We start from the raw sequence: 24,619 nt of genomic DNA on the forward strand, positions 1-24,619 counted from the left end.
TCTTTCTGTTCAAAAATTAAGATGTAGCTATTTTGAAGTATTAATCAAGCTTAGGTTTTGACATTTTATTCTTCAAAGTGTTCAATTTCAGAATTTTGGGCTTCAGAGATCTGAACTTGCAGCATGCTGATTTTCACAGTGTAAAACACAATCACATTTGCATTTTGTTCAATGAATTGGAGGTTTGCGTAGTTAAATTTGTCTCACTTGGACTAAACACTGAGCCACCTCCCTGTTACAACATTACTTTAGGTGTCCAAGTAACAGACAGGCAACTTTATTTAACAGAAGCTGTGATATATGTTATCGTGTTACTTTTGCACTATTATAGAATCTACAGGAAGCTTGCCTTTATCATTCCCAGGGCTCAGCATTCGTAAAACCTACTTAATCATTCTATTTTCCCCTTTAGCCTTTGCTCCAGATTTTCGGCTAAACCCCGTGAGGCGACTAATACCAGCAGCTCGAGGCGGAGAAATCATTATCCACTGCCAGCCAAGAGCTGCACCAAAGGCCATTATACTCTGGACCAAAGGGACTGAGCTTCTGAGCAATAGCTCCAGGTATGAGGACCCTTAAGCTAGTTCCTAGCTAAGACTAAGTAGCTTTGAGCATGCAGTCCCTTCTCAGTGCAACTATCCTGCTGGCTTCTGGTTAGCTTAAATTTATTGTGTGGAACTGATCCCATGTGTGTTTACTTGGAAGGGTGTCCCGGTGTGTTCAGTGGGGTAAGTCTCCTTAGGATTGATCCTTCAGAAGCAGTATCTTCTTGCGTGGTGGCTCTGCTCTAAGCCCCTTGAATTGTTTTAGGGGGGCAGTGATATCTGTTGTCCAAATGGCAGCTTGACGGAAAAGTATGACTTGTGCAGGAATGTGAGAGGTTTTTATTCAGCACTTCAGTTGTACTAGGCGGCTTAGATTTTGGAGCACCACCTACATTTGCTATGAAAATCTAGCAAGCAAGAAGCAGTGTTGAAACTGCGAAGGAGTGTCCTCCCTGCCACACAAGATGATTAGTGGTTAGAAGAGTGGTAGACAGTTGTCAATCCTTAAACAGCTTGTACAGAGAACAGTATCCCCAAAGGATTTGCACAGTGAAAATGTAGGCTTGAATCACATCACCTTCAGGCAGCTTGAGGCAGAAAAATGGCAACATCCTTTAAATAAGTGTATTTCATATGTGGGAGTATTCAGCTTTGCATGTATATCTTGTCCAATTATTTAAGAGTAAGGACATGTATTTCTTTTTGGTGAAAGTTAATCACAGCTACTGTTTGATATCCTAGCCTGCTGATTTAAAACTTCCAAAAGTAACCAGAGTCGCTTGTTTGCTTGTAAAATAACATAGTTATCCAGTTGTTTGCTGCACCTTTAACTGCAGCCTGCATGTGAGACCCACCTCCACCTTTTGTATCATCTTTCTGCTATCAGGTGACCAGATGTAAGATAACCCCTAACAGGGGGCAGGACTTAGGATCCCGTTTTCCTCCCAGTAACCCTTTCTCCTTTATCTCCTAAAACAAAACTAAACAGAGCTGCCACGCTATCGCTGCAGCCCAGTGGCACCTCAGTCTTTGGAAGGTCAATGTTATACAACGTATTATTTCCAATACCTTTTAGCTGATGCATTTGACAGAATTCATCACTGCCTTCATGCTACATGTCCCGTGACAGGCAAGCGGGTCTGTAGTTGGCTGAATTATTCTCTCACTTTCTCCTGATGGGCTCTTCTTCCACTGCAGCATCACCATCACTCCAGATGGCACCTTGATCATTCGGAATATTAGCAAGTTAGATGAGGGCAAATACACCTGCTTCGCAGAGAATTTCATGGGCAAAGCAAACAGCACAGGAGTTCTCTCAGTTCGAGGTAAGGGCATTTTATTGCCACTGGGACCAAATGTAATAATGCAGAGATTCTCAAGCTTCCTACCCCCAGGGCCTACTCAAGAAGGCTGAAAATTACTGAGGCCCACAGTCACAAAATTCTCTTATTTCTCCCATAACAGGTCTCCTCAGTTATCCCCTTCCTTTTTATTTGCAGTTTGTGTTGTTGTTGTTTATCATTTTATCTTATTTTCTCATTTCCTTCAGCACTCCTCTGGCACTTTCCCCTCAGAAGAGGGAGCCCTTCCCTCTCTCCCACTAGCCTCAGACTTCTCTCTCTCCCACCATGCAAGGAATCATTGAGGCTGACCTTAGTCCAGCTGAAAGGCTGTTGCATAGCTAGGGGTGGGGTAGGCAAGTGAGGAAACACCGGGCAAGCTGTGGCACTGAGGCCATGTGGCGGGTCTCTGCGTGCTGTTTGAGAAACACTGCAATCATGGAAAGGTCAACAATACATTTTGCCATCATTTCTGCCCTGCAAGTACTACAGCAAGAGAAGAGTGTATTGCTAGTTCACTAAAGTAATTAAAGTGGGCTTTCCTTCCTTTCCAGCCACATTAAGCCCACAGTAAAAGATACAACTGGTTCAAGATGACAGTGTTGCAGTCCTTCTCACTGATTTTTTGGGGATGGCAGAACCATAACTGAGGTGCTCTGGGCTTTCCTAGTTTATAGTTATTTTTCTTTCACCAGCAAATCTGCATTCAGAGACAGATGCCATTCGTCCTGTTCTGTGCCTGTGTTATGTTAATGAAAACTGATGCGCACAAACAACTATTGACAACTAACCATCGACTCACCTGCTTGTTCTGCAGATGCCACTAAAATCACCCTTGCACCATCCAGTGCTGACATTAATGTAGGTGAAAATATTACCCTTCAGTGCCGTGCCTCTCATGACCCAACAATGGACCTCACCTTTACTTGGTTCCTGGATGACTTTCTCATTGACTTTGTCAAGTCCGAAGGCCACTACAAGCGAGCTAGTACAGTGAGTACTGCAAATCCCATGATGCCCTATAATTTCCAGAAAGGTGGTCACAATTCAAGGAGAACCAATTACACTTCTACCTTTTCATTGGGATGTCCTCTGATAGATCTCATCATTTGCCCACTGCTAACATGCTGCCTGATTTTCTGTTGCCTTTCTCCTCTTTTAAACTTGCATGCCGCAATTTCTCAGATTGGTTCTGACATTATTCCTATTGATTCTTCTATCATAGAAAGAGAACATTGGAGACCTTTTGATCTTGAACGCTCAGCTGAAACATGCTGGTCGATATACTTGCACAGCTCAGACAGTGGTGGACAGTGCTTCTGAGTCAGCATTGCTGGTTGTAAGAGGTAATTTTTCCTGTCCCGCCACCCCACCATTTTTGCAGTGACAAGTCCAAACAAGTTGTCCCCTGCCTGCACTTGCTCCTGCTCCCACTCCCAGAAAGACAACCAACTTATATTCTCCACAAAACAGTATAAGAGCTGAATATTTATCTTGCCACCCAGCTCACCCACTGGTCAAGCTACAGAGTAAAGTTGGCTCTATCTAGTAAGCCTGATGCCCTCCACATGTTTTAGGCTACAATGCCCATCATTGAAGATAGTCCAAAGTATAGAGGGTTGGCAAAGGCTGATCTCATAGTAAGGGCTGCCCAGTTACATTTCATACAAATATACACATTCACATATAGAATTGCATTCTAAAGCAAAAGAGAGAGATGGAACCTTTTTCTAACAAGGTGGAAAGGTTTACTTCATGCAGATCCTGAATTGTGGTGTGTTCCTACAAATCCTTCAATGGGGGCTGTGTGATGACAGCCTTACATTTCTCTGTATATAGGAAGATACTGAGGATCAGGGAAAGCCTTGGTAAAGAGGTATGTCTTCAATTGGTGGCAAAAACACCACACGATTGGTGCTCACCTAATCTCCATGGGAAGCCCAATCCATATGGCAGGTGCCACAATGGAGAAGTCCCTCCTCTGCACTGCCCCCCTAATAGGTCCTGGTACAATCAGGATGGCTCCATCTGCAGACTTCAATCTGTCAGGAGAAGATGTAGCTCTGAGTTGTTCAGGGCTTTATGTAGGAAAATGGACATCTTAAATCTGGCTCAGTAACTAAACAGCAGCAAGCGCAGCTCCTTTAGCACAGGCATTATGTGCACATGTATCATGAAGCAAGATTCCTCTCTCTTAATGTTCTTCTACGTGGTTCTGGGATGTCATTATGTCTGTTGTTCTTCCCTTTTTGGTAGGTCCTCCAGGGCCACCTGGCGGGTTGGTGGTGAGGGACATCAAGGACACCACTGTGCAGCTGAGCTGGAGCCGAGGCTTTGATAACCACAGCCCCATTGCCAAATATGTCATCCAGGCCCGCACTCCACTCTTCTCCAAGTGGAAGCAAGTGCGCACCAGTAAGTGTCTTGAGGGCAGTGGCCCACACGGAACAGGCTTCAGTAGGAGGCTTCGCTGTTATTCCTTTAGCACTGCTTGCTCTATTTGTTCTATTCTCATGCTTTTGGGTTATAGATCCTGCAAATATTGAAGGTAATGCAGAGACGGCCCAAGTGGCCAACCTCATACCATGGATGGATTATGAATTTCGGGTCCTGGCCAGCAACATCCTTGGAGTGGGAGAACCCAGTGTGCCTTCTACCAAGATCCGCACCAAAGAAGCTGGTGAGTATACCACCCGGTGGTGATGCAGGATAGAGTCTTCTGTCTGGTGGGCCCTGTGGTTATGAAACTCCCTCCCTGTAGAGCTGTAGCTGTTCCCCCACCTGATCAGCATTTTGGTGTCGTCTGAAAATGCCTTCTTACAAAATTGCTTCGCTCACCTGCTGTATTTATCTATCTTAGTGATCTTTTATTCTGAAACAGATTTTAACTCTTTAATTATTGTGCCTGTACTTTTGTTGTATGCTGTCCTGAGCTCCTTAGGGAAGAAAGGTGGGGTAAAAATGTAATAAGGTATTTTCCAAAGCCAGAAGAAGAAGAAGAAGAAGAAGAAGAAGAAGAAGAAGAAGAAGAAGAGGAAGAAGAAGAAGAAGAAGTTGTTGTTGCATGGTGCTATCAGAATTCTTATAATGATGGAATGACTCACAGAAATTATTTTGATCCGGTGGTTGTCACAATCAATTGCTGCTTCAGCTTATGAACTTACAAGATACATGACCTTCACATTTTCATGAGGACTACAACATCTGATTTAAAAACTCCACAAAGTTTTTGTGGTGATTTATTGGGCCTTTTTTAAGTGCATGCATTCTTGGACTTCCTTAGACTTTCCAAAGTGATGTCCTTTAAATATTTTTTTAAAAATTGACACTCATATTTCACAGGTGAAAGTTCAGTGGGACAATCTACCTGAATCTCTGCTTCAATATACCTTCTTTATGATGTAGTTGATTGATTCTAATTATTGAAACGGTGCTTTTCTGCAGTATTGCTTGACTTTTGTTTTCCGATTTAACATGTCATCTTCTGCTTCTCTTTGGGGGGATCATTCCAGCCCCTACTGTTGCACCATCTGGGCTCAATGGAGGAGGAGGAGCACCTGGAGAACTCATCATTAACTGGGCGGTAAGCCAGCCACACAAAAGTGGGCAATTTCATTGCTGACAGGTCTCTGTTTTTCTTTGTGTTTCTTCTAGGAGTAGGCAAAATAATCACTGTGTGTTACGTGCGACAAAGCATGTTTGTTGTTCAGGAGCACAAATACATGGAAATAGTAGGGGTTGACAATGACCGCCGCTTTCTTTGGTTACAGCTTACCAGAGTTTGTCATAGCATTGGGCAGGGATCCCGCCTTCAGGTAGTCCACCTGCTGGCTGATGTTGCCCCCCCAGTCCATGTTCTAGGGCAGATGTGCCACATGTGGCACCTCCACTGCTGGAAGGATCCTACCGCCTCCCAGGCCACTTCTGGTGCCAGCTCACCATTTCCCATCCCATTATGCAGATAAAGTAGTTAATAAAGAAGTTCAATTTGCACGTGTTTGTAAAATAAATCTATCAATCGAGAGTAATATAGGCTTTTCTTTTCTATATAAAAAAAGATCCCTATTTGAGTAGTAGTAGTAGTAGTAGTAGTAGTAGTAGTAGTAGTTAGCTCAGGTGGCTAACATCATAAAACTAAGACAGTATACAAAGAACATAAGAACATAAAAACAGGCAATCAATTAATTAAAATACATCTTAAAATTAGTTCAGAGCAAATTAAAATCTGGACAGATGGCAGTCCATGGGTAAAATTGAGAGTGGTTAATATTCTCCAGGGTCAACTGTTACCACTGGTCTTATAAAGGACCTGCGAGTGGGCTAGGAGGCCTCTTTAATGCTTGTTCTTATACAGAAATAAAAGAATCAGACTGAACCCCGACCAAAGACCTGGCGGAACAGGCCCTTGCAGGCTCTGCAGAAAGATGTCAAATCCCGCAAATCCTTTAAAGAAGGATCCAGGATTATTTCCATGTGAATAGTACTTTTCTTTTCTTTAAATAATTTTTATTAATTTTCCATTTAAACATATATAGTCACATCATTGTTATCCACTTAACATCTTTGGCTCTTTAGAGCCTATTGACTTCCTTCCCTCCCACCTCTTGGCTTTCAAAGGTAACCTTTATATCATAGCATTTTCCAATTCTAATATAACTCATTACAAAACACCTCAAAATTTAAATAAATGTAGAAAGGTAAAAAAATTCTCATTACAAGTCTTCAGATAACCTTACTAAGTACTTGTCATTTCTAGGAAGGATACTTGATTTTAAACTGCACTACCTGAGTCCAGATTTTACCTCCTTTTTGTTCTCTTCCTCATTTGTCCAGCTGGCATGTCACTGTTGCGTACATAAATCTGTATAAAGCATGTCATGTGTATGTGAAATCTGGATCCAGACCAATGTTGTGGAGTCTTTCTGTTTTGTTCCCCCCCTCAACTGGTCCCAACCTGCATTTCAGCCAATGCAACAGGAGTACCAAAATGGAGATGGCTTTGGATATAGGCTCTCTTTTCGCAAAGAAGGCACTCAGGTGTGGAAGACAGCAAGCGTGCCCCATGCGGAATCCCTACATTATGTTTATCGCAATGAGAGCATCGCACCCTATACTCCCTTTGAAGTGAAGATCAAGGCCTTCAACAGGAAGGGGGAGGGGCCAGAGAGCCTGGTCTCCATTGTGCATTCTGCGGAGGAAGGTAGGCTGGGATCGTAAGAGTGAATTGCATACTTCCGAGTATTGCTTCGGCTCAGTTCAATTTCCACCTGATGCTTCTCTCAAGAGCACCAGATCAATAGCATTGCAAGAGTTGTTTCCTGCCTTGCCCTTTGACAGGAGGCCAAGTGTCTGGCTCCTGATCTTTGCGCCTTGCAGATATTTCTAGACTTGGATTAGATTTGCCCATAATTCCAAGGTTTTGCTGTTGTATGTCCACAGAACCAAGAGTGGCTCCCTCTAACGTTACTCTCAAGGCAGTGTCGGCCACAGAAGCAGATTTTTCTTGGGATCCCGTGGAGCAACATGAAATGAACGGAGTCCTTTTGGGCTATGAGGTAAGAAGAAAGGGGAAGGAGTGGATCTGGAGCAAGGCTCAGGTTCAGAGACAACCCCACAAAAAGAAGCATTGGACTGGCATGGTGGCATCTCAGCAACTGTTTGCAGAGCCACCTCAGTTCAGTCCGATAACATAACAGAATCTCCTCTTGCGGATAAGCTGATATGGGCTGCTCAGAGGAAATAGTCTTACTGCTGACTTAAAAATAAAACACTTCAGTGTCAAAGGAGCTCAGCTTGCCATGTGTCCCTGTCTTCAGATCCGGTACTGGAAACATGGTGACAAAGAGGAGGCTGCTGACAGAGTGAGGACTGCGGGACTTGTCAACTCAGCACGTGTGACAGACCTCCAACCCAACACCAAGTATCGTGTGGCTGTCAGGGCTTACAACCGGGCTGGGACTGGGCCAGCCAGTCCTCCCACCAGTTTCATGACTACTAAACCACGTGAGTGAGCATTAGCTGAACCTGCCTTTCTTCTCTGTAAATACTTCAGTCACCTCTGATATGTGTGTCTGTAGCTTACGATGCCTGTTTTTTTCTTTTTATTGCTGTGGGTTTTGTGCCTTATAATGTGTGTTGCATCTGCGATGATTTTATTTATTTCAACTTGCAAGCTGCTTTGGGTTTATCTTCTTGTACAGAAAAGAAGTATATACATTATATAGTGTTGGGGGGAGGGGGTTGTCTGTGTGTTGACTAAGGGTGTGCCCCAACCACAACATTTGCCTTGTATTCATAGCATTTGAAAGCAGCCTGATCTGTTTCAGATCCCTATCCATCTGATTTGATTTGTGAATTGGGTCCGAATCTGATGTGTTAAGTCCAAAGCTTTGTTTCACCCAATTTAATATCATGAAGAAGCTACAAATGACGTTAAACATTTTCCTCCCTTTTCACATATGTGGATGAAATTTGCAAGCAAACGAGTCCTTGCAGAGTAAATTTGGGCTGCCAAATTTCCGGCAGATCCATCCCAGAGTGGCTTCCTCTAACATTTGCAATTTGTCATTATTGAATGACACTCAAAATCTGATGCCTTATGCATATGGCACACTGTGCCTTGTGGTAGAACTGGCCCTGAGAGGATTCCCTTTCCATTTACCAGAGTTAGAGCTGGAGAGGGAGGGGAGCAAATTCTCCCTGTATCATCTTTATGGCAATGAGGGCTCAGTGTATTCTGTCCATGTACATCAGGGAGGAGAGACATTGGGAGAGGTAGCAAGAGAGCAATGGGGATGACTAAGAATTGAGGAGAAAAGAAGAAGGTAAGTAAGAAGGTGGGAGGAGAGACATAGGGTGGTGCCTTATACTGACTCAGACCACTGGTCCATCTAGTTCAGTATTAGAAAATATTTACACTGACTGACAGCAGCTGTCCAGGGCTTCAGGCAGGAGTCCCAGCCTTACCTGAAGATGCCAGGGGTGGAACTTGGGACCTTCTACATGCTCTGCCGCTGGTCTACAGCCCTTTCCCAAGAGGCTAGAACAGGCATAGGCAGTGGCAGAGCTTCATACTCCCGCACTGGGGGGCGGAGAGCAGGTGGGGGCAGGACAGGCACGCATTCCAGGGGCATGGCGCAGCACCTGCAGAGGCATGGCGCCCAGCACAGGCGGGGGGGGGGAGCTGCGATGGCACCCCACCGGGATCGCGCTGCCGGGGGTGGTGCGTTCCCCCCGCACTCCTCTTCCTCCACCAGTGGGCACAGGCAAACTCCAGCCCTCCAGATGTTTGGGACTACAATTCCCATCATCCCTAGGTAACTGGAGGGCTGGAGTTTGCCTGTGCCTGGGCTAGAATGACTGAGGAGATGGGAGAAAGTGGAGCACAGGAGGAATGGGTGGGAGAGAAGAGGGAATGCTCCCAGATTTGTAGAATGGGTAGCCAGATGGCAGGTGGGAGGAAGGGTTGTGTGGATTGGATTTCATCAGCCAAAGCATTGTCTGTAGGCCTCTATCTTGCTTTCTGTTGCTGTAGTAAAGATCTCTGCCATTTTGTATCCTCTAGCACCAAAAAGGCCACCAAGCAACATTTCCTGGAAGTTTTCCAGCACCAGCATTAGCATCAAGTGGGATCCTGTGGTCGCCAATTCAGATGAGTCCGCTGTCACTGGGTACAAGGTAACTTGTAGAAAGTCTCCCCCCTCCACCACCGCCCTTGGCTGAAGGATTCTTGACTTCTGAAATGCAGTATAATAAGTCAGTGCAAAGTATACCCCCCTGAGAAATAACACTGGGTGGCAGGGTGGTATTTCATTAATTTACTGAGTGAGCGAGACTCCTCATAAAATAAATGCTCTAGGCATTGCACAAATAAAAAATAAATGAAATAAAAACTAACAGTAAATCCATACTGCAATAAAGCCACAATAAACTTAAGAGACAACCGGCATAAAAGTCCAGATACACAACCAGCACAATAAAATGCTGTGTGCAGCACAGAACTAAGGCAACTATCAAATACATACATTAAAAACCGCTAAGCTTTCCCGAGGGAATTAAATCCAGATCTTAAAAGGCTGCTCCATTCTTTCTCTGTACTGTGGTTCTGCATTTTCTACACATCCATTTTCTCTGGATGTGTAGCTGTGACTGTACACATCCTTATCTGTAAGTCCCATCAACATTTGATTTCTGAACAAGGGCTTAACTCCCAAGTAAATTTGCACAAGATCAGGCTCAGGAGTCTTCTGCAAGATATTGGAAAACGCACATGCCGCCCCTGTGACTACTGGTTCCTTAAAAATAACTGAGGGATGGGAGTGATCCTTAAGTTGAAGGGGACTCAACAACAGTAAACTCAACATGCCTCCTCCCAATAGATGCTGTACCAGTCGGACCCGCACTCAGCTCCTGTTCTGTACACAGCCGCCAAAAATTGGATTGAGATCATGGTTCCAGAAGACTCTACTCATGCAGTGGTGCAAATCAGGACGACTGGTCCAGGAGGAGATGGAGTCCCAGCAGAGGTGCGCATCCTGAGAAACAGTGGTGCGTCTGCTCTTCTCTTTTCTCCTTATTCTACATTTATCGTGTAGGCTCAACTTTTCGCCCCAGCAGGCAAGTTAAAAACGGCAGGATCAATTGCCTTTAGTAACGGGCAAGTTTATTCTCCCCTGGCTTTGTTACTTGGTTCTCTGCTTTGGTGTGACAGTGGAAAATTAAGAGGAATAAATGCTGGGGAAATAACAAGATTGAATGCTGTAGTGCTGGGTCACATTTCTCCAGTGTGGAGGATGAATAAGGACTCTTGTTCCACACTTGAGTTGGAAAGTGTGCCTTGCCTGAACTCCTGTCCAGGGTCCATGGGTATTTAGTCAGAGCGTTTTGTTTTGTTAGTGAAATGGGACATGGAACCCATCCCATAAACATTCTAATGCATATTCAAACCCTGGGTTTACTATGAATTGAAATATGTGATGAGGGGGCAAAGGAGTTCGGTTCTGCACAGACTTGGATTAAATAAAATCTTAACTGGATAAGAATTACAGGGCGACCTTACACTTGAAGCAAGCGCCATGCAGCTCTGAGGTTCATACTTCCAAGCCAGGGAGTAAGAATTTTGATGACAACCCTAGAAGTACAGGTTCAACCACCACTGTGAAATGTGTTTGGGACCTGTGTTTAGGAAGTTGAAGAAGCAATGCAGTAGTGGAGCATGGTGGAGGGTGGGGTAGCACCAGTACTTTGTTTCTAGAAAAGAAAGGTGGCGGTACTCTGGTCAGTTGCCCTGGGTGCAAAATTTCCTCAGGGCCAGGAAAAGCAATTACATGTAGAACGATTCCTTCTTGGGGAAGGAGGCAGAAGGGCTCCAGGATCCTGTCAGAGCCTTGCACCTCCTTCCCAAAATCCAGGAAGCATTTGCCCAGCTTAGGGAAGGAGATTCAATGCTGTGACAGGGTCCAAGAACCCCTCCTTCCTCCTTCCCAATAAAAGGTGGTGGTACTGTGTACCATTGCATACCACCAGGAAAAATTCAAGTTTAGTTGTCTCAAATTCATTTTGAAGAGGTAAGCAAACTCCTAAGACATCCAGTTATAGTGGCTCACATATGCACACAGAAGCAGGACTGTTACATCAGCTGCACACTCAAAAAGGTCTCTGGAACAAAGTCAGAAAATAATCATGCCAGTGTTTGGTTTGGTTAAAAACACACACACACACACACAAAAAAAACCTTGGAGAAGAACAGAGTGAAACAGTAGTTCTTCATCAGTAAATCAATAATATTGAGAAATGTATTGCAACGCAAGCAGTTGAGTGATCAATTAAGCAGTGCACTAATTGAATGACTAGATCAACAAAACTCTGTGTGCAAATACATTCCACTATAAATGGCTTGTATTTTAGAATACTTCTCTCCTGGCTGGCCTTTGTTTCACTTATGTAAGTAAAAGTTGGGCATCCTTCAACTAGCCTATCTTACCATGAGCACTTCTTTTAAGTAAAAGGGAGAGAAAGATCTGCAGTGGGAGATGGACTGAGAAGGATAAACTGGGAGTCAAGGGCAAACTGAGAAACATCTGCACAGCCTTCATGTAACAGGAGGAACTAGAAATTTAATGGGCGGAATAGGGAGGGAAGCTGGGAACTGCAGGTGATTGAAGTACCCTTGCCATGTCTCTAGGTACATAAGCATTCACACAATAGGCTTCAACCATTTCAAAAATGTTTTTCCATCAGTGGGGTGTTTTGAATAGGCCTGGATGCTCAGCTATATTGTCATGGCCCCAGCAGCTAATCCAAAGCCAGAACAGGAACAGTTTAAAGGACAAACCACATGAGCCTCTTTCAGAAGCATGGGTGGTACTCCACATATTCAGTCATCACATGAGTGGTGGCGGCAGGTATGTGCATGCGAGCATAGGCAAGCTACACACATACGTCAGAATGCATTCATTGAACACACAGACCCCAAGCCATGCTTCAGAAATAATAATAATAATAATAATTTATTATTTGTACCCCGCCCATCTGGCTGGGTTTCCCCAGCCACTCTGGGCGGCTTCCATAGAAAACCAAAAATACACTAAAATATCACAGATTAAAAACTTCCCTGAACAGGGCTGCCTTAAGATGTCTTCTGAATGTCAGGTAGTTATTTATCGCTTTGACATCCGATGGGAGGGCGTTCCACAGGGCAGGCGCCACTACCGAGAAGGCCCTCTGCCTGGTTCCCTGTAGCTTTGCTTCTCGCAATGAGGGAATCGCCAGAAGGCCCTCGGCGCTGGACCTCAGCATCCGGGCAGAACGATGGGGGTGGAGATCAGGCATAGCCTTGATCTCCAGGCTCCCAGAATCTGCCCCCACTGGTTTTGGAATCTAGAGTTTACTCCAGTACTGGAGCAATGCTGACTTGCTGAGCCAGTGTTTCGCCTTCCCCTTCCCCTGTAGCATAGCATACAATGGAAAATGCAGAACAAACACTTCAGGAAATTCTGAAGCTTCTGCTTGTTCAAAACAAAGGGCCTTTTGACTTGTGTTTTTGCAACTCAACAGCATTGTTTCTTTCTTACAGGGACCAGTATGATGGTACAAAATTCTGCTGACCGTCCAGTGGCAAATACAGTGGTTGCTCTGATGTACTCACTAATTCTGTCTGCACTAATGGGTTGCTTGGAGCTCTGATAACCAGCCCCTGTTAAATAGAGATGTTGGATTCCTCCTCATCAAGCCAGAGAGCAAATCAACAACTGACCATTGGGAGTACAAATTTCTACTACAACTAGTAGTAGAAAAGAACTCAAGAGAAATATATATATATATATATATATATACTCTTTTCTTCCTTTTTCTTTTTTTAGAAAATAGAATATTTCATACAAGACGCGAGTCTTTAATCAGTCAGTGGTTTTTTTTAACTGAAGAAACAAAAGGATGAATTTCATATGAATTCTGGAAACTGGCTGTCTCATATTACTGTATTCAGTAGATTCTTCTGCCTTACAAAGCCATGTACAGAAGGAAACAGACTCTTAAAACTCAATCTTGAACCTTGTTTTCTTTCTTTCTTTTTTTAAATTACAGAATAAACGCAGTATCTTTTGGGGAGAGGTTTTCAAAGAGACGAGCATGCTCTGTATCATTCCAGCCAGTATTGAACTGACGACTCTTGGGTTCAAAGATGAAGGAGAACTCACTGAGTGGCAGCATTAGTCTAATCACTGCCTTTCATGGCAACCAACGGAAGTGGAGAAAGCTAATGGTGATGGGCAAGCATTTCCCACCCCAGACTTTAGAAGAAGCAAGCAGAGCTTTGTGAATGGGTTGCCAAAAGTAGAAAATTGAGGCTCACGGGTGGAACCAAAAACATTAAGTTGCCTTGCCATGTGGCTTCCACCCAGTATGTGCTGCTTGTAATCTTCGGTGCTTTGCCACACTTGGCGCAACACACATGCATTTACCAGTTCTTGCATTTTCCTTTGCTTTTCTTTCCTTCTCCTCCCCCTGTCCCACTTCACTAGGTGTTTTGAAGAGAAAGCGATACCAGAGGAGCTTTTATGTCAGGAGGGAAAAGTTCAGGGTCTGTCTAAAAGGACATTTGAATGTGGTAGAATGGAGGTGGTTACTGCAGAAGCCTCTTTCCACTTTTACATAGTAGTATCATCTGCCCAAACTTCCATTAATCTGCCTTGGACCTGAGAGCAAATTCAATCTATTAAGTTGTCATACCTTTCCACCTGTAGGAAAGTTCTCAGGTCATGTGTGGTTGCCAAACCAATAAATATTTGGAAATGTTATGCCTCTCAATGCCTACTGATCACTCTCAGAACTGAATAGTAGATCAATTGAGCACCTGAACTGAGACATAAGAATGCTGACAGACACCTTTTGTTTCTCAGAACGTTCTTCAGTGATTTAATGTTTGTTCTTAGCTGGTTGATCTCTCTTAGTGTGCTTTACATCTTTCGTAGACTAAGGGGGGGGGACTTCAGCTCCCCAAACAGCTTGTAAGAACGAACCAATAAGATTAGTGTAGGAATCCTGTTACGCACTATAAAACACCCTCGTACTTTCCTGAACTCAGAAAATAGGACGGATGCTTACTGGGGCTACCCAGCCAGATGGGAAGGGAAACGTTTAAGGTGCAGGAGTTGCTTCTTTTAGTGATTGGACAACTTCTTCAGATCTTAAACATACAGAAATGGCTTGATGATGGTGTTTTCCCCCTTGGTGATGGTGTTCTTCATATTTCACAGTGTTGAATGGATGTGGATAGCAACCCCTGTAGCTACTCGGTTGGCTGGAGAGGTGGTGATTAACTCTGGCAACGTCTCCCCAAGCCATTATCAGCTCTAATAAGAGGGTAAATATAGGTACTTCACTCATCTTCAAAGGAGAAAGTTAGAGAAAGAAAAGGTTTGTTACAAGTCTATTTTATTGTGTCTGCTCCAGTCCTAAGGTACCTACATAGAATGTGAATTGTCCTCCATAATTTACATCCTGTTTAGGAATGTTAGTCTTAAATTATGTGCTAGCTTCCCCTTTTGATGGAAGCTCTTCTGTTGTTCAAATGCAAGTTATAGCTATGTTTTGTATATTTTATGTGGATTTTAGAGTTCTTGCTCTATTTTTATTGAAGGCTTGGTATATTTCTTGTTTGGGGTAGATTGGTTGGCATTAAGAGGTTTTGTTGGCATTAAGGGAATCTCTCTAACATATGAAGCAAAGTTCATTCCCAAATTGTTTGTAACCAGATACTGGGAAATGAACCAGGGACCTTCTTCATGTGGTCTACCATTGAGCTGTGGCTACTCAAGATATGTTACTCAGAAGCATCAGGTGTGAGTTATCTCTGCACGACATATTGTGGTATACTAGGCTTAAATTAAGCTAGAGCTTGGACCAGGAACCTATCAAGTGATCAAACCAAGTTGCCTTTGAAAATGTGCAGCATACCTTAACCTCTCCTCTAGATAGCCATGGAGTGGGATCTGATGAGAGGGTGCAGGTTCCAGGCAAGTTTGAGTTCCACCATTTTGCTCTTTCAGAAATTAAATACTGGTGGCAGCATTCAGAGTATCTTTGGTTCTCCAGATGCTGCTGGACTACCATCACCCCTGACCATTGGCCATGCTGATTACTGATGATGAGAGTTGAAGTTCATCAACATCTGGAGGGCCACAGGTTCACCATACCTGTCCTCAACAGTGAGAGGTAATATAACATGGAAGTGTTCATCCAGCATGCCAAGTTCTCCTGACAACCTGGGCAGAGAGGGCCAAGTGATTGACAGCTGGGTGTTTGAAAAACTGAGCCTTGATATTTTGATGCTTTAAACAAGATGCAAACTGAAAAGGGTGCAGAAACCTGTTTTCCAGTGGTCTTGTATCACCCCCTCAACATAGTCTGCTCTACTTTAGTAATGTGGAAAACCTAAAAACTGTAGAGTAACTTTACTAGCATTGTGTGTAAGTGTGATGCCAATAGTTTTACATTTGCATTCTGTTAAAAATGGCTGCTGGCGGGATACATCTTGTCGCTCCGCTCATCTCTGTTGAGTTTGATGGGATGTAGCCTTGTCTCTTTTCAAGGGCATGAAAAGGCCTTTTTTCTTCACTAAGGTGGGGTGTCTATAAATCCAGTCAGGGCCTAGGCCCTACCTCCTTAGCCAAGGAGTTCCACCTTGGTGTTAAGCTAGTTGTATCTCATCCCTCTTCTGCTCTTTCCCAGGGACACCCTTGGTTGTTCTCTCCTCCCTCTAAGGGGTGGGTGGGTGCCAAACCAAGCTGCCTTTTTTAAAAAAACAAAAAAACAAAAATCTTTAACCTGACAGAAGAAAGTATTTAAGGTGTCTTCCAGCTTGCACTGGAGAGTTGGAAGTGAGGATGAAAGAGCACATTTTTAAGCAGACTGACCTTATTTGCATCTCCCAGGCTAACACATGCCTAATACGTGGATTGGACCATAGTTTACCTTCAATTTTGCACTTCTTGGCCCAAAATACATACCAAAATGTGTAAAAATAATAATATCTGTTTTTTAAGGATAAAATAGATTTAGAAATGCACACATGGATATGAAATACACATTTAAATATGATTTTTGTAATAAAAATACATATTTAAATTATATTTAAATATGAATTTCTGTATTGATTTTCAATAAATTGCAGATTGATAAAGCAGGAAGTGATAGATTTGTGAACAAACATGTGAGAAACTGACAGAGACTGGAAATAGACAGATCTGCCTATCTCTAGCTGGAAGCTATTTCTTTGGGAGCTAACACAGCATTGTGATTGGCTAAGAGACATGGCCTGTAAACCAAGAGTTCCTTGATTCACAGCTTGCCTCTGCCATGGACGCAGTAGGTGGCCTTAGACAAGCCACTATCACTCAACCTCAGTGCCTCATCTGTAATAGGGGGTGTAATAATACTGATTTGCCTTTCAGGATGATTTGTAAGGATCTCTGAGATCATGTACGAGGAGCACTTTGAGGACTCCAAATTGCTTCGAAAATGTTATTGTACTTTTCAGTTGCATATATTGTTTTGTTGCAGTTCTTCCCTCCTGTTGACCTGAAGGAGTATTTTGACAGCAGTGCGCAAACTCAAGTCAGGGTGTATAGAAAAGCAAGCGGGAGATTTTGTTCCACACAGGCAAAAAGGGAGAGGCAGACCATGTCCCCTGTGTGGGCCATAGAAGAGTGTTTCGTGCCCTTATCTAAAAGCATGCAAGGTAGGCATTTGTGCAGTGCATCAATGTGTTTTGGTAGGCTGTATTTTAGAATGAGGGAATTTCTCCAGAGAAGCAAAAAAGACATCCTTGTTGTATTCTAGCGTGCAATCTAGAATACTTCCAATTCCGCTCGGCTTCAAACGAAGCTGAGCCCTGTGGAGAACTTCATGCCTATAGCTGTGCTAATGAAACAATTCGTTATAGTTTATGTAATGTGCATAGAATGGGATAGAACTGGGCATGCCAGAGACACTTTGCAAATGTTAACATTTCCTTGGGCTCAGGTGGGGCTCAGGCCAGGTATATTCATATCCCTGGCATATTACTGGCAAAATTCACCTGTGACACATTGATTGGAAAGGATACCAGTTGACTTTTTTCCATGAGTGTCACTCTAGACTTCAGACTTGCTGTTTAAAATAAAGCAGTATTTTAAAATATAAAAGTGAGACACGATTAGGATGTATGATAAATAGCCCTGTGAAATTACGTGTGTATGTATGTATGTATATTTATATGTGCATTTGTTTTTGAATTTGTGCTATTTCTTCTCATGCATTGAAATATATTCTTTTTGTTACATTTACATTCATACTCCAACTTATCATGTATAAATAAAACTGCAGTACACGTTCAGGTTTTATACTGTATCAGTGTTTTCAGGCAAGCTGACAGTAGAGAGGCATCTACTGATAGCTGTCTTGAGGACTTGCAGTAGATTGGGACACGGGTGGCGCTGTGGTCTAAACCACTGAGCCTCTTGGGCTTGCCGATTGGAAGGTCGGCGGTTCGAATCCCTGTGACGGGGTGAGCTCCTATTGCTCTGCTCCTGCCAACCTAGCAGTTCAAAAGCACGCTAGTGCAAGTAGATAAATAGGTACCGCTGCGGTGGGAAGGTAAACGGCATTTGTGTGTGCTCTGGTTTCCGTCAGTGTTCCGTTACGCCAGAAGCTGTTTAGTCATGCTGGCCACATGACCTGGAAAACTGTCTGTGGATAAACACCAGCTCCCTCGGCCTGAAAGCGAGATGAGCACCGCAACCCCAGTCGCCTTTGACTGGACTTAACCATCCAGGGGTCTTTTACCTTTACCTAGATTGGCAAAGATTTCTGGGTCCGAGAGAGCTGGGGGTAAACATAGTGGCTAAAGGGAATGACCTATGAAGTCCATGGCTTGAATCAAATCTCTGTCATTAACTCATTGTGTTGTCTTAGGTGGTCTACTCTCAGTCTATACCTGCAATAATGCTGGCTTACTTTACAGTGTTAGTGAAAAGACTGCAGCTAGATCAGGAGTTCCCCAAACTGTCATCTATGAGCTTGTATTCAGGTGTGGATTTGTAGGTTTTCGTATTGCTGCTTTCATTTTAATATATTTTACTTTATTTAGTCCTGAAGCTCCTATCTGGTACATATCTGCTTCCGAACAAACTTGCATAGGAATACACTGCAAGTGTATGTCCTTAGCTCCTTTCCCTCCCAATCCAAAAAGTGGATCCTGCAAAACTGAAGCCTGCCCACCTTTAAGCTTTTTTGCATGACATTGAAAAATCTGCACTCTGGACCTACAGAGGTTTTCCCCATGCAGCTTGGCACCACTAGTAATGCCAAGGATTGTTCCAGCGGTGGAAAGCCTGTGACCCTCTAGGTGTTATTAGACTCCCATCAGCCCAAGCCAGCATGGTCAATAATCAGGTATGATTATAATCCAACAATATCTAAAAAGCCATGGGTTCCCCATCCCTGCTTTCATCAGAGAGAAGCAAGTGCCCACCTTAGGCTCAGTGCCCCTCCTGCCAGTCACCTAGTGGGAGATCAGTGCTGGTCACATTGTGGGTGTGCAGGAAACAGCTTCCTGAATGCTGCCGCAGTTCTGTATCCTCCTCTTGCCGTTGAGATTCCCTGGATCAGGGCTGTTAGGAACTGAATACCAGAATACAATACAACTTTCCCCTTCATATATATCCCCAAGATATATATAAATATACATATATATTTTCCCTATTATAGCTGTGTCCATTACACAGCATGGTTTGATTAGTCTGACTGCTAAGTACAATAATTCACTAAGGCATGATCCACACTGTTTTTCATTTTCATTGTTTTTATCCACACTTAGACCGGCATTTTTATTTTTCACAAATAACGTGTTTTGCCTGCCTGCCTTTCACTGCTTTCATCCACTGATGGTAGTAAGGTTTTCTCCATCTGATTGGAGCGTGAAGGTCAAGCAAGGTCAGGGATGTCATTGATGTGTTCTGTGGTATGCATGGTATGGTTTTGTTTGGAATGATTCCTGCTTTCTCTGTTTTGAAGCAACCCAGTGGCCTAAGGTGACTGCAACAGCACATGGTCATTCACTCGTTCCGAAGGCCATGTATGGAGAGGGCTGGATGTGCCCATTCCAGGTAACATGGCCATTAACCTAACACAAGCTGAATGTAGTCTGTGGCCTCCCCCAACCTAGCATTCTCCAGGTGTTTTGGACTACAACTCCTGTCATTTCTAACCACTGGCCAAGCTTGCTAGAGATGATGGGAGCTGGAGTCTAACAACATCTGGCAGGCACCTTGTTGGCCACCCCTACTCTATAGATTGCAGTGGAGCTCACCAAAGCCACATCGTAATGACACAACTGATGTGGACTCCCAAGCTTTTGATACTGACTACAGCAGGAACAGCCCATGTGGTGGCCCCTATGTGTGGACTGCTGCCCTCAGCAAACCCAACCAGCACTGCCAATGGCCCTGGGTGATTGATGAGAGTTGCAGTTCACAGCCTCAAGTGAGGGGACCACATTGGCCACCCTTGGAAGACATTTTTCTTCTGGCTTTGCCTAATCACTGATCTGGGGTCTGGCTTCCTTGCACTTAACTTGAAAACCTTACACTATCTTCAAGAACTCTCCTTTGCCTCTTCTATTCCAGTTTCATTGTACAGGAAATGGGGGTGGCGCAAGTACATTCTCAGTAATTTTGTTGTACACTATTTTTTTAAAGAAATGAATAGAACAACTAAAAAAAAAGCCCCCAAGCATTGTAAGCAGATGATGATTAATGTTACTTATTGGCTACAGTAGCACGCAGTTCTTAAATAAAGATCTTCAAAAAGACTTCAGTGAACATCTCCATTGTGACTTATTTCCAAACGTGTATTTCTTCTAACCAGAAGTTGGGAATGATTTGAGCAAGAGGTTGGAAGTGTGAGCCAGAAAAAATAAGACAGTGCTGATATCCGCACTAGCTGGACAAAGGAAGGCAATCAGGGTAAGAGTGGGGGTGGCGTCTTTGTTAAGTTGAAACATAGCCAGCACCCACCCTGGCAAATATACCATCCTGTATTGAAATGTTGGGGAAATCTCTGAGATGGCAACCATGGGAAATTGTGCAAATGCATGGAGGATAGATGCACTATGCAAATTTTTTTCAGGGGGTGCAGTACTCCCCTAAATTTCAGTTATGCCTTCAGGGGTGGAAAGGCGGTTCAAATTGTCTGAACTATGCTGGGAGGGATGGAAGGAGAAGTTTGGTTGGGATTTTAATGCGAACCTACCTGATTCACACTTCCCAAAACATCCAAACTAAAGCAAAGCTCCTCTCTGAAATTTGGACTTCTCTGAATTTTGTGTTGGGAGTTTTCCAACCAAAAAACGTGTGCAAAAATGTGTGTACAGGAGAACCTGTGTATAGAAACACATTAGCTTAGTGAACAATAACATTCAATGCATGCTATTAGGGAAATTTGTTAGCAAATATGTGTCTATTGTGAGAAATTTGCATGGAAACCATACAGAATTTTCATGAGAAATTAAAAAAACCCTGCAAGCTAATGCTGAAATGTAGTGGGAGCCAATAAGAAGAAAACATTAGGTTTTTCCCTTTTAAGGTGTCATCGTCTGCATGTCTGGACTACTTAGCTCCCTGTCACACTGAGGCCCACCTGTCATAGAAAGAACCTGTCATGAATTTGGCCAAGGAACCCACCTTACAGGAATGGAACATCCAGCAGATCCTCAGATATTATTCCCAAGAGAATGTCAACTGCTCACCGAAGGTAGCTCAGGCAAAGCATGTACTCTTACCACAGAACCCACTAGCTGTTACAGATTCCCAGATTTTGCACTACCTTTTAGAGGTTTTGGCTTCAAACCAGCAGTTGGGAACCTCAGACTTGAAGGCTCTATCTAGGCCATGCCCCTTGGCAGGCCCCCTCCCCAATGTCGTCCTCAAGTGCTTTTTCCTGCATGGCATATGTCCATGAACTCGATACCTCTTGCATTATGGAGAGGTTGGTTTGTTATGTGGGCAAGTGTAGAAACCTCTGGCTTTCTCGTAGCTGGAATGCAGCCTACTGTAAGAGTCTCATCCTTTGTCCTACCCACTTTCCCCTCTGGCCCCACCCACCATCGTTATGTGGCCCCCTGAACATTGTCTATGAGAAAATGTGGCCTGTGGGCAGAAAACAGTTTCCCCACACTTAACCTTTTACCATAAAGGCACAGGATGGAATTTTATTACTCTCTAATAAATCAAATGGAACTATGTTTATGATTAACGTCACCAAATGATCTTCATAAGCCTGAAGTGATAAGATTAACATAGTGAAATTGTGATGTACAGGAGCAATCTAATATAGCAAGTCTACAAAACAGCACATCTCATTCCTCATCCAGTTCATCGTTTTCATGGTGGTTGGGGCACAGGACACAGTAGAGAAGGCTGTGCAGCACAGCCCCAAGCACCAAGCCGCTTCCAATGCCAACCAGAAACACAAACACAGCCCTCTGGCGCCAAGAGCCCCACCGACCCTGGGCTGGCATGCTGGTGGCGTTCTGTTGGTTATTTTCACTTTCTGATTGCTGTTCCAGCGTTAAGGATTTGTCAAAATTCAAATCCACCATGTCGCCGGGGATCACGCGAAGTCCAAAGTAGATTCTCTTGACAACCTTGTAGTTTTTCATGAACTGCACATCACACCTGTACGTCCCCGCATCGTATTCCTCAGCGGGGTAAAGCTTAATGACAAAGCCAGGATTCTTGAAAGGGGCAAAGAGAGTATCGTCTGTTGTGATGATGCCTCGGGCCAGCCTCCATGTGTAGCTGAAGCTCTGGGTGTCAGGACCTATCTCCGCAGTGGTTAGGCAGCTGATCTCGAATGGCCTGCCCACCAGGGCGGTGAAGTGCCGCATCCCACAGATCCAACTGTTCAAACAGTCCACCTTCCGTCGTTTGCAGCCTCTCCTTTGCCCATCGGGCCTAATCTCACATGACTCTTCTTCCTTGTAACCCAGCCCACAGGTGACGCTGCAGCTTGTGGAACTGACTATAACTCTTCCCGAAGCTGTCACCAGGGCTTCGGGAATGGTCACTGCCACATGAGAAGCCACCGACAGCGGTACAAAGAAAGCAAAGGCTAATGTGCCCAGGGCCAAGCCAGATTCTGTAGCTATCATACTTGGAGAGTCCTTCTACAATCCATTGGGCGGCCTCGTTATATGACCTCCTGAATATCATCCTTTGTTAAAATATCATAAATGTTTCTGTGGTGTGAAACAGATGCCTTTTCCTGAACCCGCTCCCCAGCCGTAAGACATTCTCGGAATACAAAAAGCAGCCAGGTGGCATCCTGCCAAGGGAAAGAAACTTATTCAAAAGGTGAGCAAAGTTAAGCAGGAAGGTGCAATTAGTAGCACAGCATAGCTGTCAACTTTTACCTTTTCTTGCGAGGAATCCTATTCGGAATAAGGGAATTTCCCTTAAAAAAAGGAAAACATTAACAGCTATGTAGCACAGTGCTATGCAATGCTTTGTTAAGTCATTCTCTGGGTGGCATGTTCAGGCAGGCACGGCCTCCCTAGCACAATCATATCACATAAAAAAAGCTTAGCATAATCAACAAATCGGCAGAATTTAGTAAATTAATTATGGCTGCAATCCTAGAGCCCAGAGCTGGGACAGCTGTAGCCCTCCAAGCTGTTATTGGACTATAATTCCTGTCATCACCAATCTTTCGTTTTACCGGCTGGGCTTATAGGAATTGGAGTCCAGAAACATCTGGAGAGCCACAGCGACTTCACATCTGCTAATATATGTATTGGATTGCAGCCTCACAGCTTTATGGTACTTCTACCACAGTCCAAAACCAATACTGAGTCACTCAAGATCAGGTGCTTCTCTGAAAAATGATAGAAAAAGACAGAAGCAGCACAACAGTAAACAAAAAAAACTTCCTGGATCCCCCAACTGGTATCTCTTTACTGCCTTAATACATAATTAGACCATCAGAGCTAAACTTGGGTTTTCTGGCAATGTAAAAAAATATGCATCAGACTTGCCATGACAGCAGTGTTTTCCATTTTAACATACCAGCCCTAAAGACGGACAAAACCAGGAACCAGTTTCAATGTTACTACTTTACCAATACAGATTTTATGATCTGTGATAGTAGAGGTGTGTAAAAGGTACTTCAGGAAGAGTAGCAGGAGCACAATTATTGTAGTTCCTAAACAAACTTTCAGCAGAAGTGAACTCCAACAAGAGGCCTGCCCTGGAATTTTGATTTGAGGTCTCCAGTTTGAAATGTACTATAGTTTTCCGAACATCACAAACCATAGGAAAGTATGACGCTGCTATACACTGAATAAAACTCTTAGTTCATTCATTTAGCACACTGCTCTGGCTTGTCAATCGCTCTCTAGTCCTGTCAGCTGAGGCCAGTATGGAAAGAAATGCTCTCCAACTGCACAGATCGCTATAGCAGACCTGACTGGAGGGGAAGAGGGCATCTGAATAAATGTGGGGGGCGGGGACTCAACTATTGTAGATGCATGATGCCAGAACCAGGATGGAGTTTGATGACTACCTTGCACTAACCCCAAATTCTACCAATAATCGTACTCTACCCACCCACTCGTAAATCTGGTACCACAGAAAGCAGGCAAAACAAGAAGCGATACTTACGCAACAGTGACTTGTGCATTGTGGATTCAAATTGAAAATACTACCAAACTACAAGAAATTACAAAGATTAGTTTTGAATTTGCAGGTAGTTTTAAATTTGATGACGAGGAACGTCAGGACTTCATCAGTCAAGCAGTTTACCATTTTTCCAAACTAACCATTAAGAGAGAAGGATCTGAACCTTGCTCAGTGTTCATTAATGCCTCTGCGATGCCGGTGCAGTTATCAAATTGTGATGTCACAAACCAGCTGTTCCAACTGTAGCATCATGCCAGCAATGCCAAACCATTACATTCATACTGGCATAGTGTATTGTAAAGGTGATATTAAGAAGACTATACTGAACCAGGAAGCTAGCTGGTTTGTCCCTAGGGTTCTAAGAGCAAATTAAAAAAAAATACATCAACATCATAATCCTCTGCAGGACGTATAAATAGTGTGTGCATTTATTTATTTTTATTATTTTTGTGACATGTTTTAACTGTTTCTCATTCTGAATTAATTCTGGGAGCTGCTGGTGAAGGGCAGGTGATAAATT

General features: G+C 43.7%; 2 protein-coding genes across 5 annotated transcripts in view; one reads left to right on the forward strand and one right to left on the reverse strand.

Moving 5' to 3' along the window:
• CNTN2 (contactin 2) overlaps nt 1–20,239 on the forward strand; it is a 66,896-nt gene extending 46,657 nt beyond the window's left edge. For 2 of the 4 annotated variants that reach the window (XM_083618195.1, XM_083618194.1), the window contains exons 11-23: nt 413–563; nt 1,743–1,870; nt 2,703–2,878; nt 3,111–3,231; nt 4,142–4,300; nt 4,416–4,565; nt 5,398–5,468; nt 6,851–7,085; nt 7,325–7,440; nt 7,702–7,888; nt 9,450–9,562; nt 10,264–10,432; nt 12,960–20,239. In XM_083618195.1, the coding sequence (XP_083474321.1) occupies nt 413–563; nt 1,743–1,870; nt 2,703–2,878; nt 3,111–3,231; nt 4,142–4,300; nt 4,416–4,565; nt 5,398–5,468; nt 6,851–7,085; nt 7,325–7,440; nt 7,702–7,888; nt 9,450–9,562; nt 10,264–10,432; nt 12,960–13,069 (1,886 nt within the window). In that variant the 3' untranslated portion in view covers nt 13,070–20,239. Of the gene's footprint in view, nt 1–412; nt 564–1,742; nt 1,871–2,702; nt 2,879–3,110; nt 3,232–4,141; nt 4,301–4,415; nt 4,566–5,397; nt 5,469–6,850; nt 7,086–7,324; nt 7,441–7,701; nt 7,889–9,449; nt 9,563–10,263; nt 10,502–12,959 lie in introns of all 4 variants that reach the window. The other 2 variants (XM_083618197.1, XM_083618196.1) reach the window with 2 other exon arrangements.
• Nucleotides 20,240–21,604: 1,365 nt separating this feature from the next.
• Nucleotides 21,605–24,269, reverse strand: TMEM81 (transmembrane protein 81). Its single transcript, XM_083617105.1, has 2 exons — nt 24,082–24,269; nt 21,605–22,747 (listed from the first exon to the last, which is right to left on the reverse strand). The coding sequence occupies exon 2, from the start codon at nt 22,572–22,574 to the stop codon at nt 21,780–21,782; it is 795 nt and encodes a 264-aa protein (XP_083473231.1). The 5' UTR covers nt 22,575–22,747; nt 24,082–24,269; the 3' UTR covers nt 21,605–21,779.
• Between the last annotated feature and the right edge of the window lie 350 nt (nt 24,270–24,619).

The sequence above is a fragment of the Podarcis filfolensis genome (assembly GCF_964270895.1).
Source record: "Podarcis filfolensis genome assembly, chromosome: 6".
Taxonomy (NCBI): Eukaryota; Metazoa; Chordata; class Lepidosauria; order Squamata; family Lacertidae; genus Podarcis; species Podarcis filfolensis.

Excerpts from the sequence above, each read along its gene's own strand:
- TMEM81 (XM_083617105.1), bottom strand. The coding sequence starts at position 22,574 with ATGATAGCTACAGAATCTGGCTTGGCCCTGGGCACATTAGCCTTTGCT.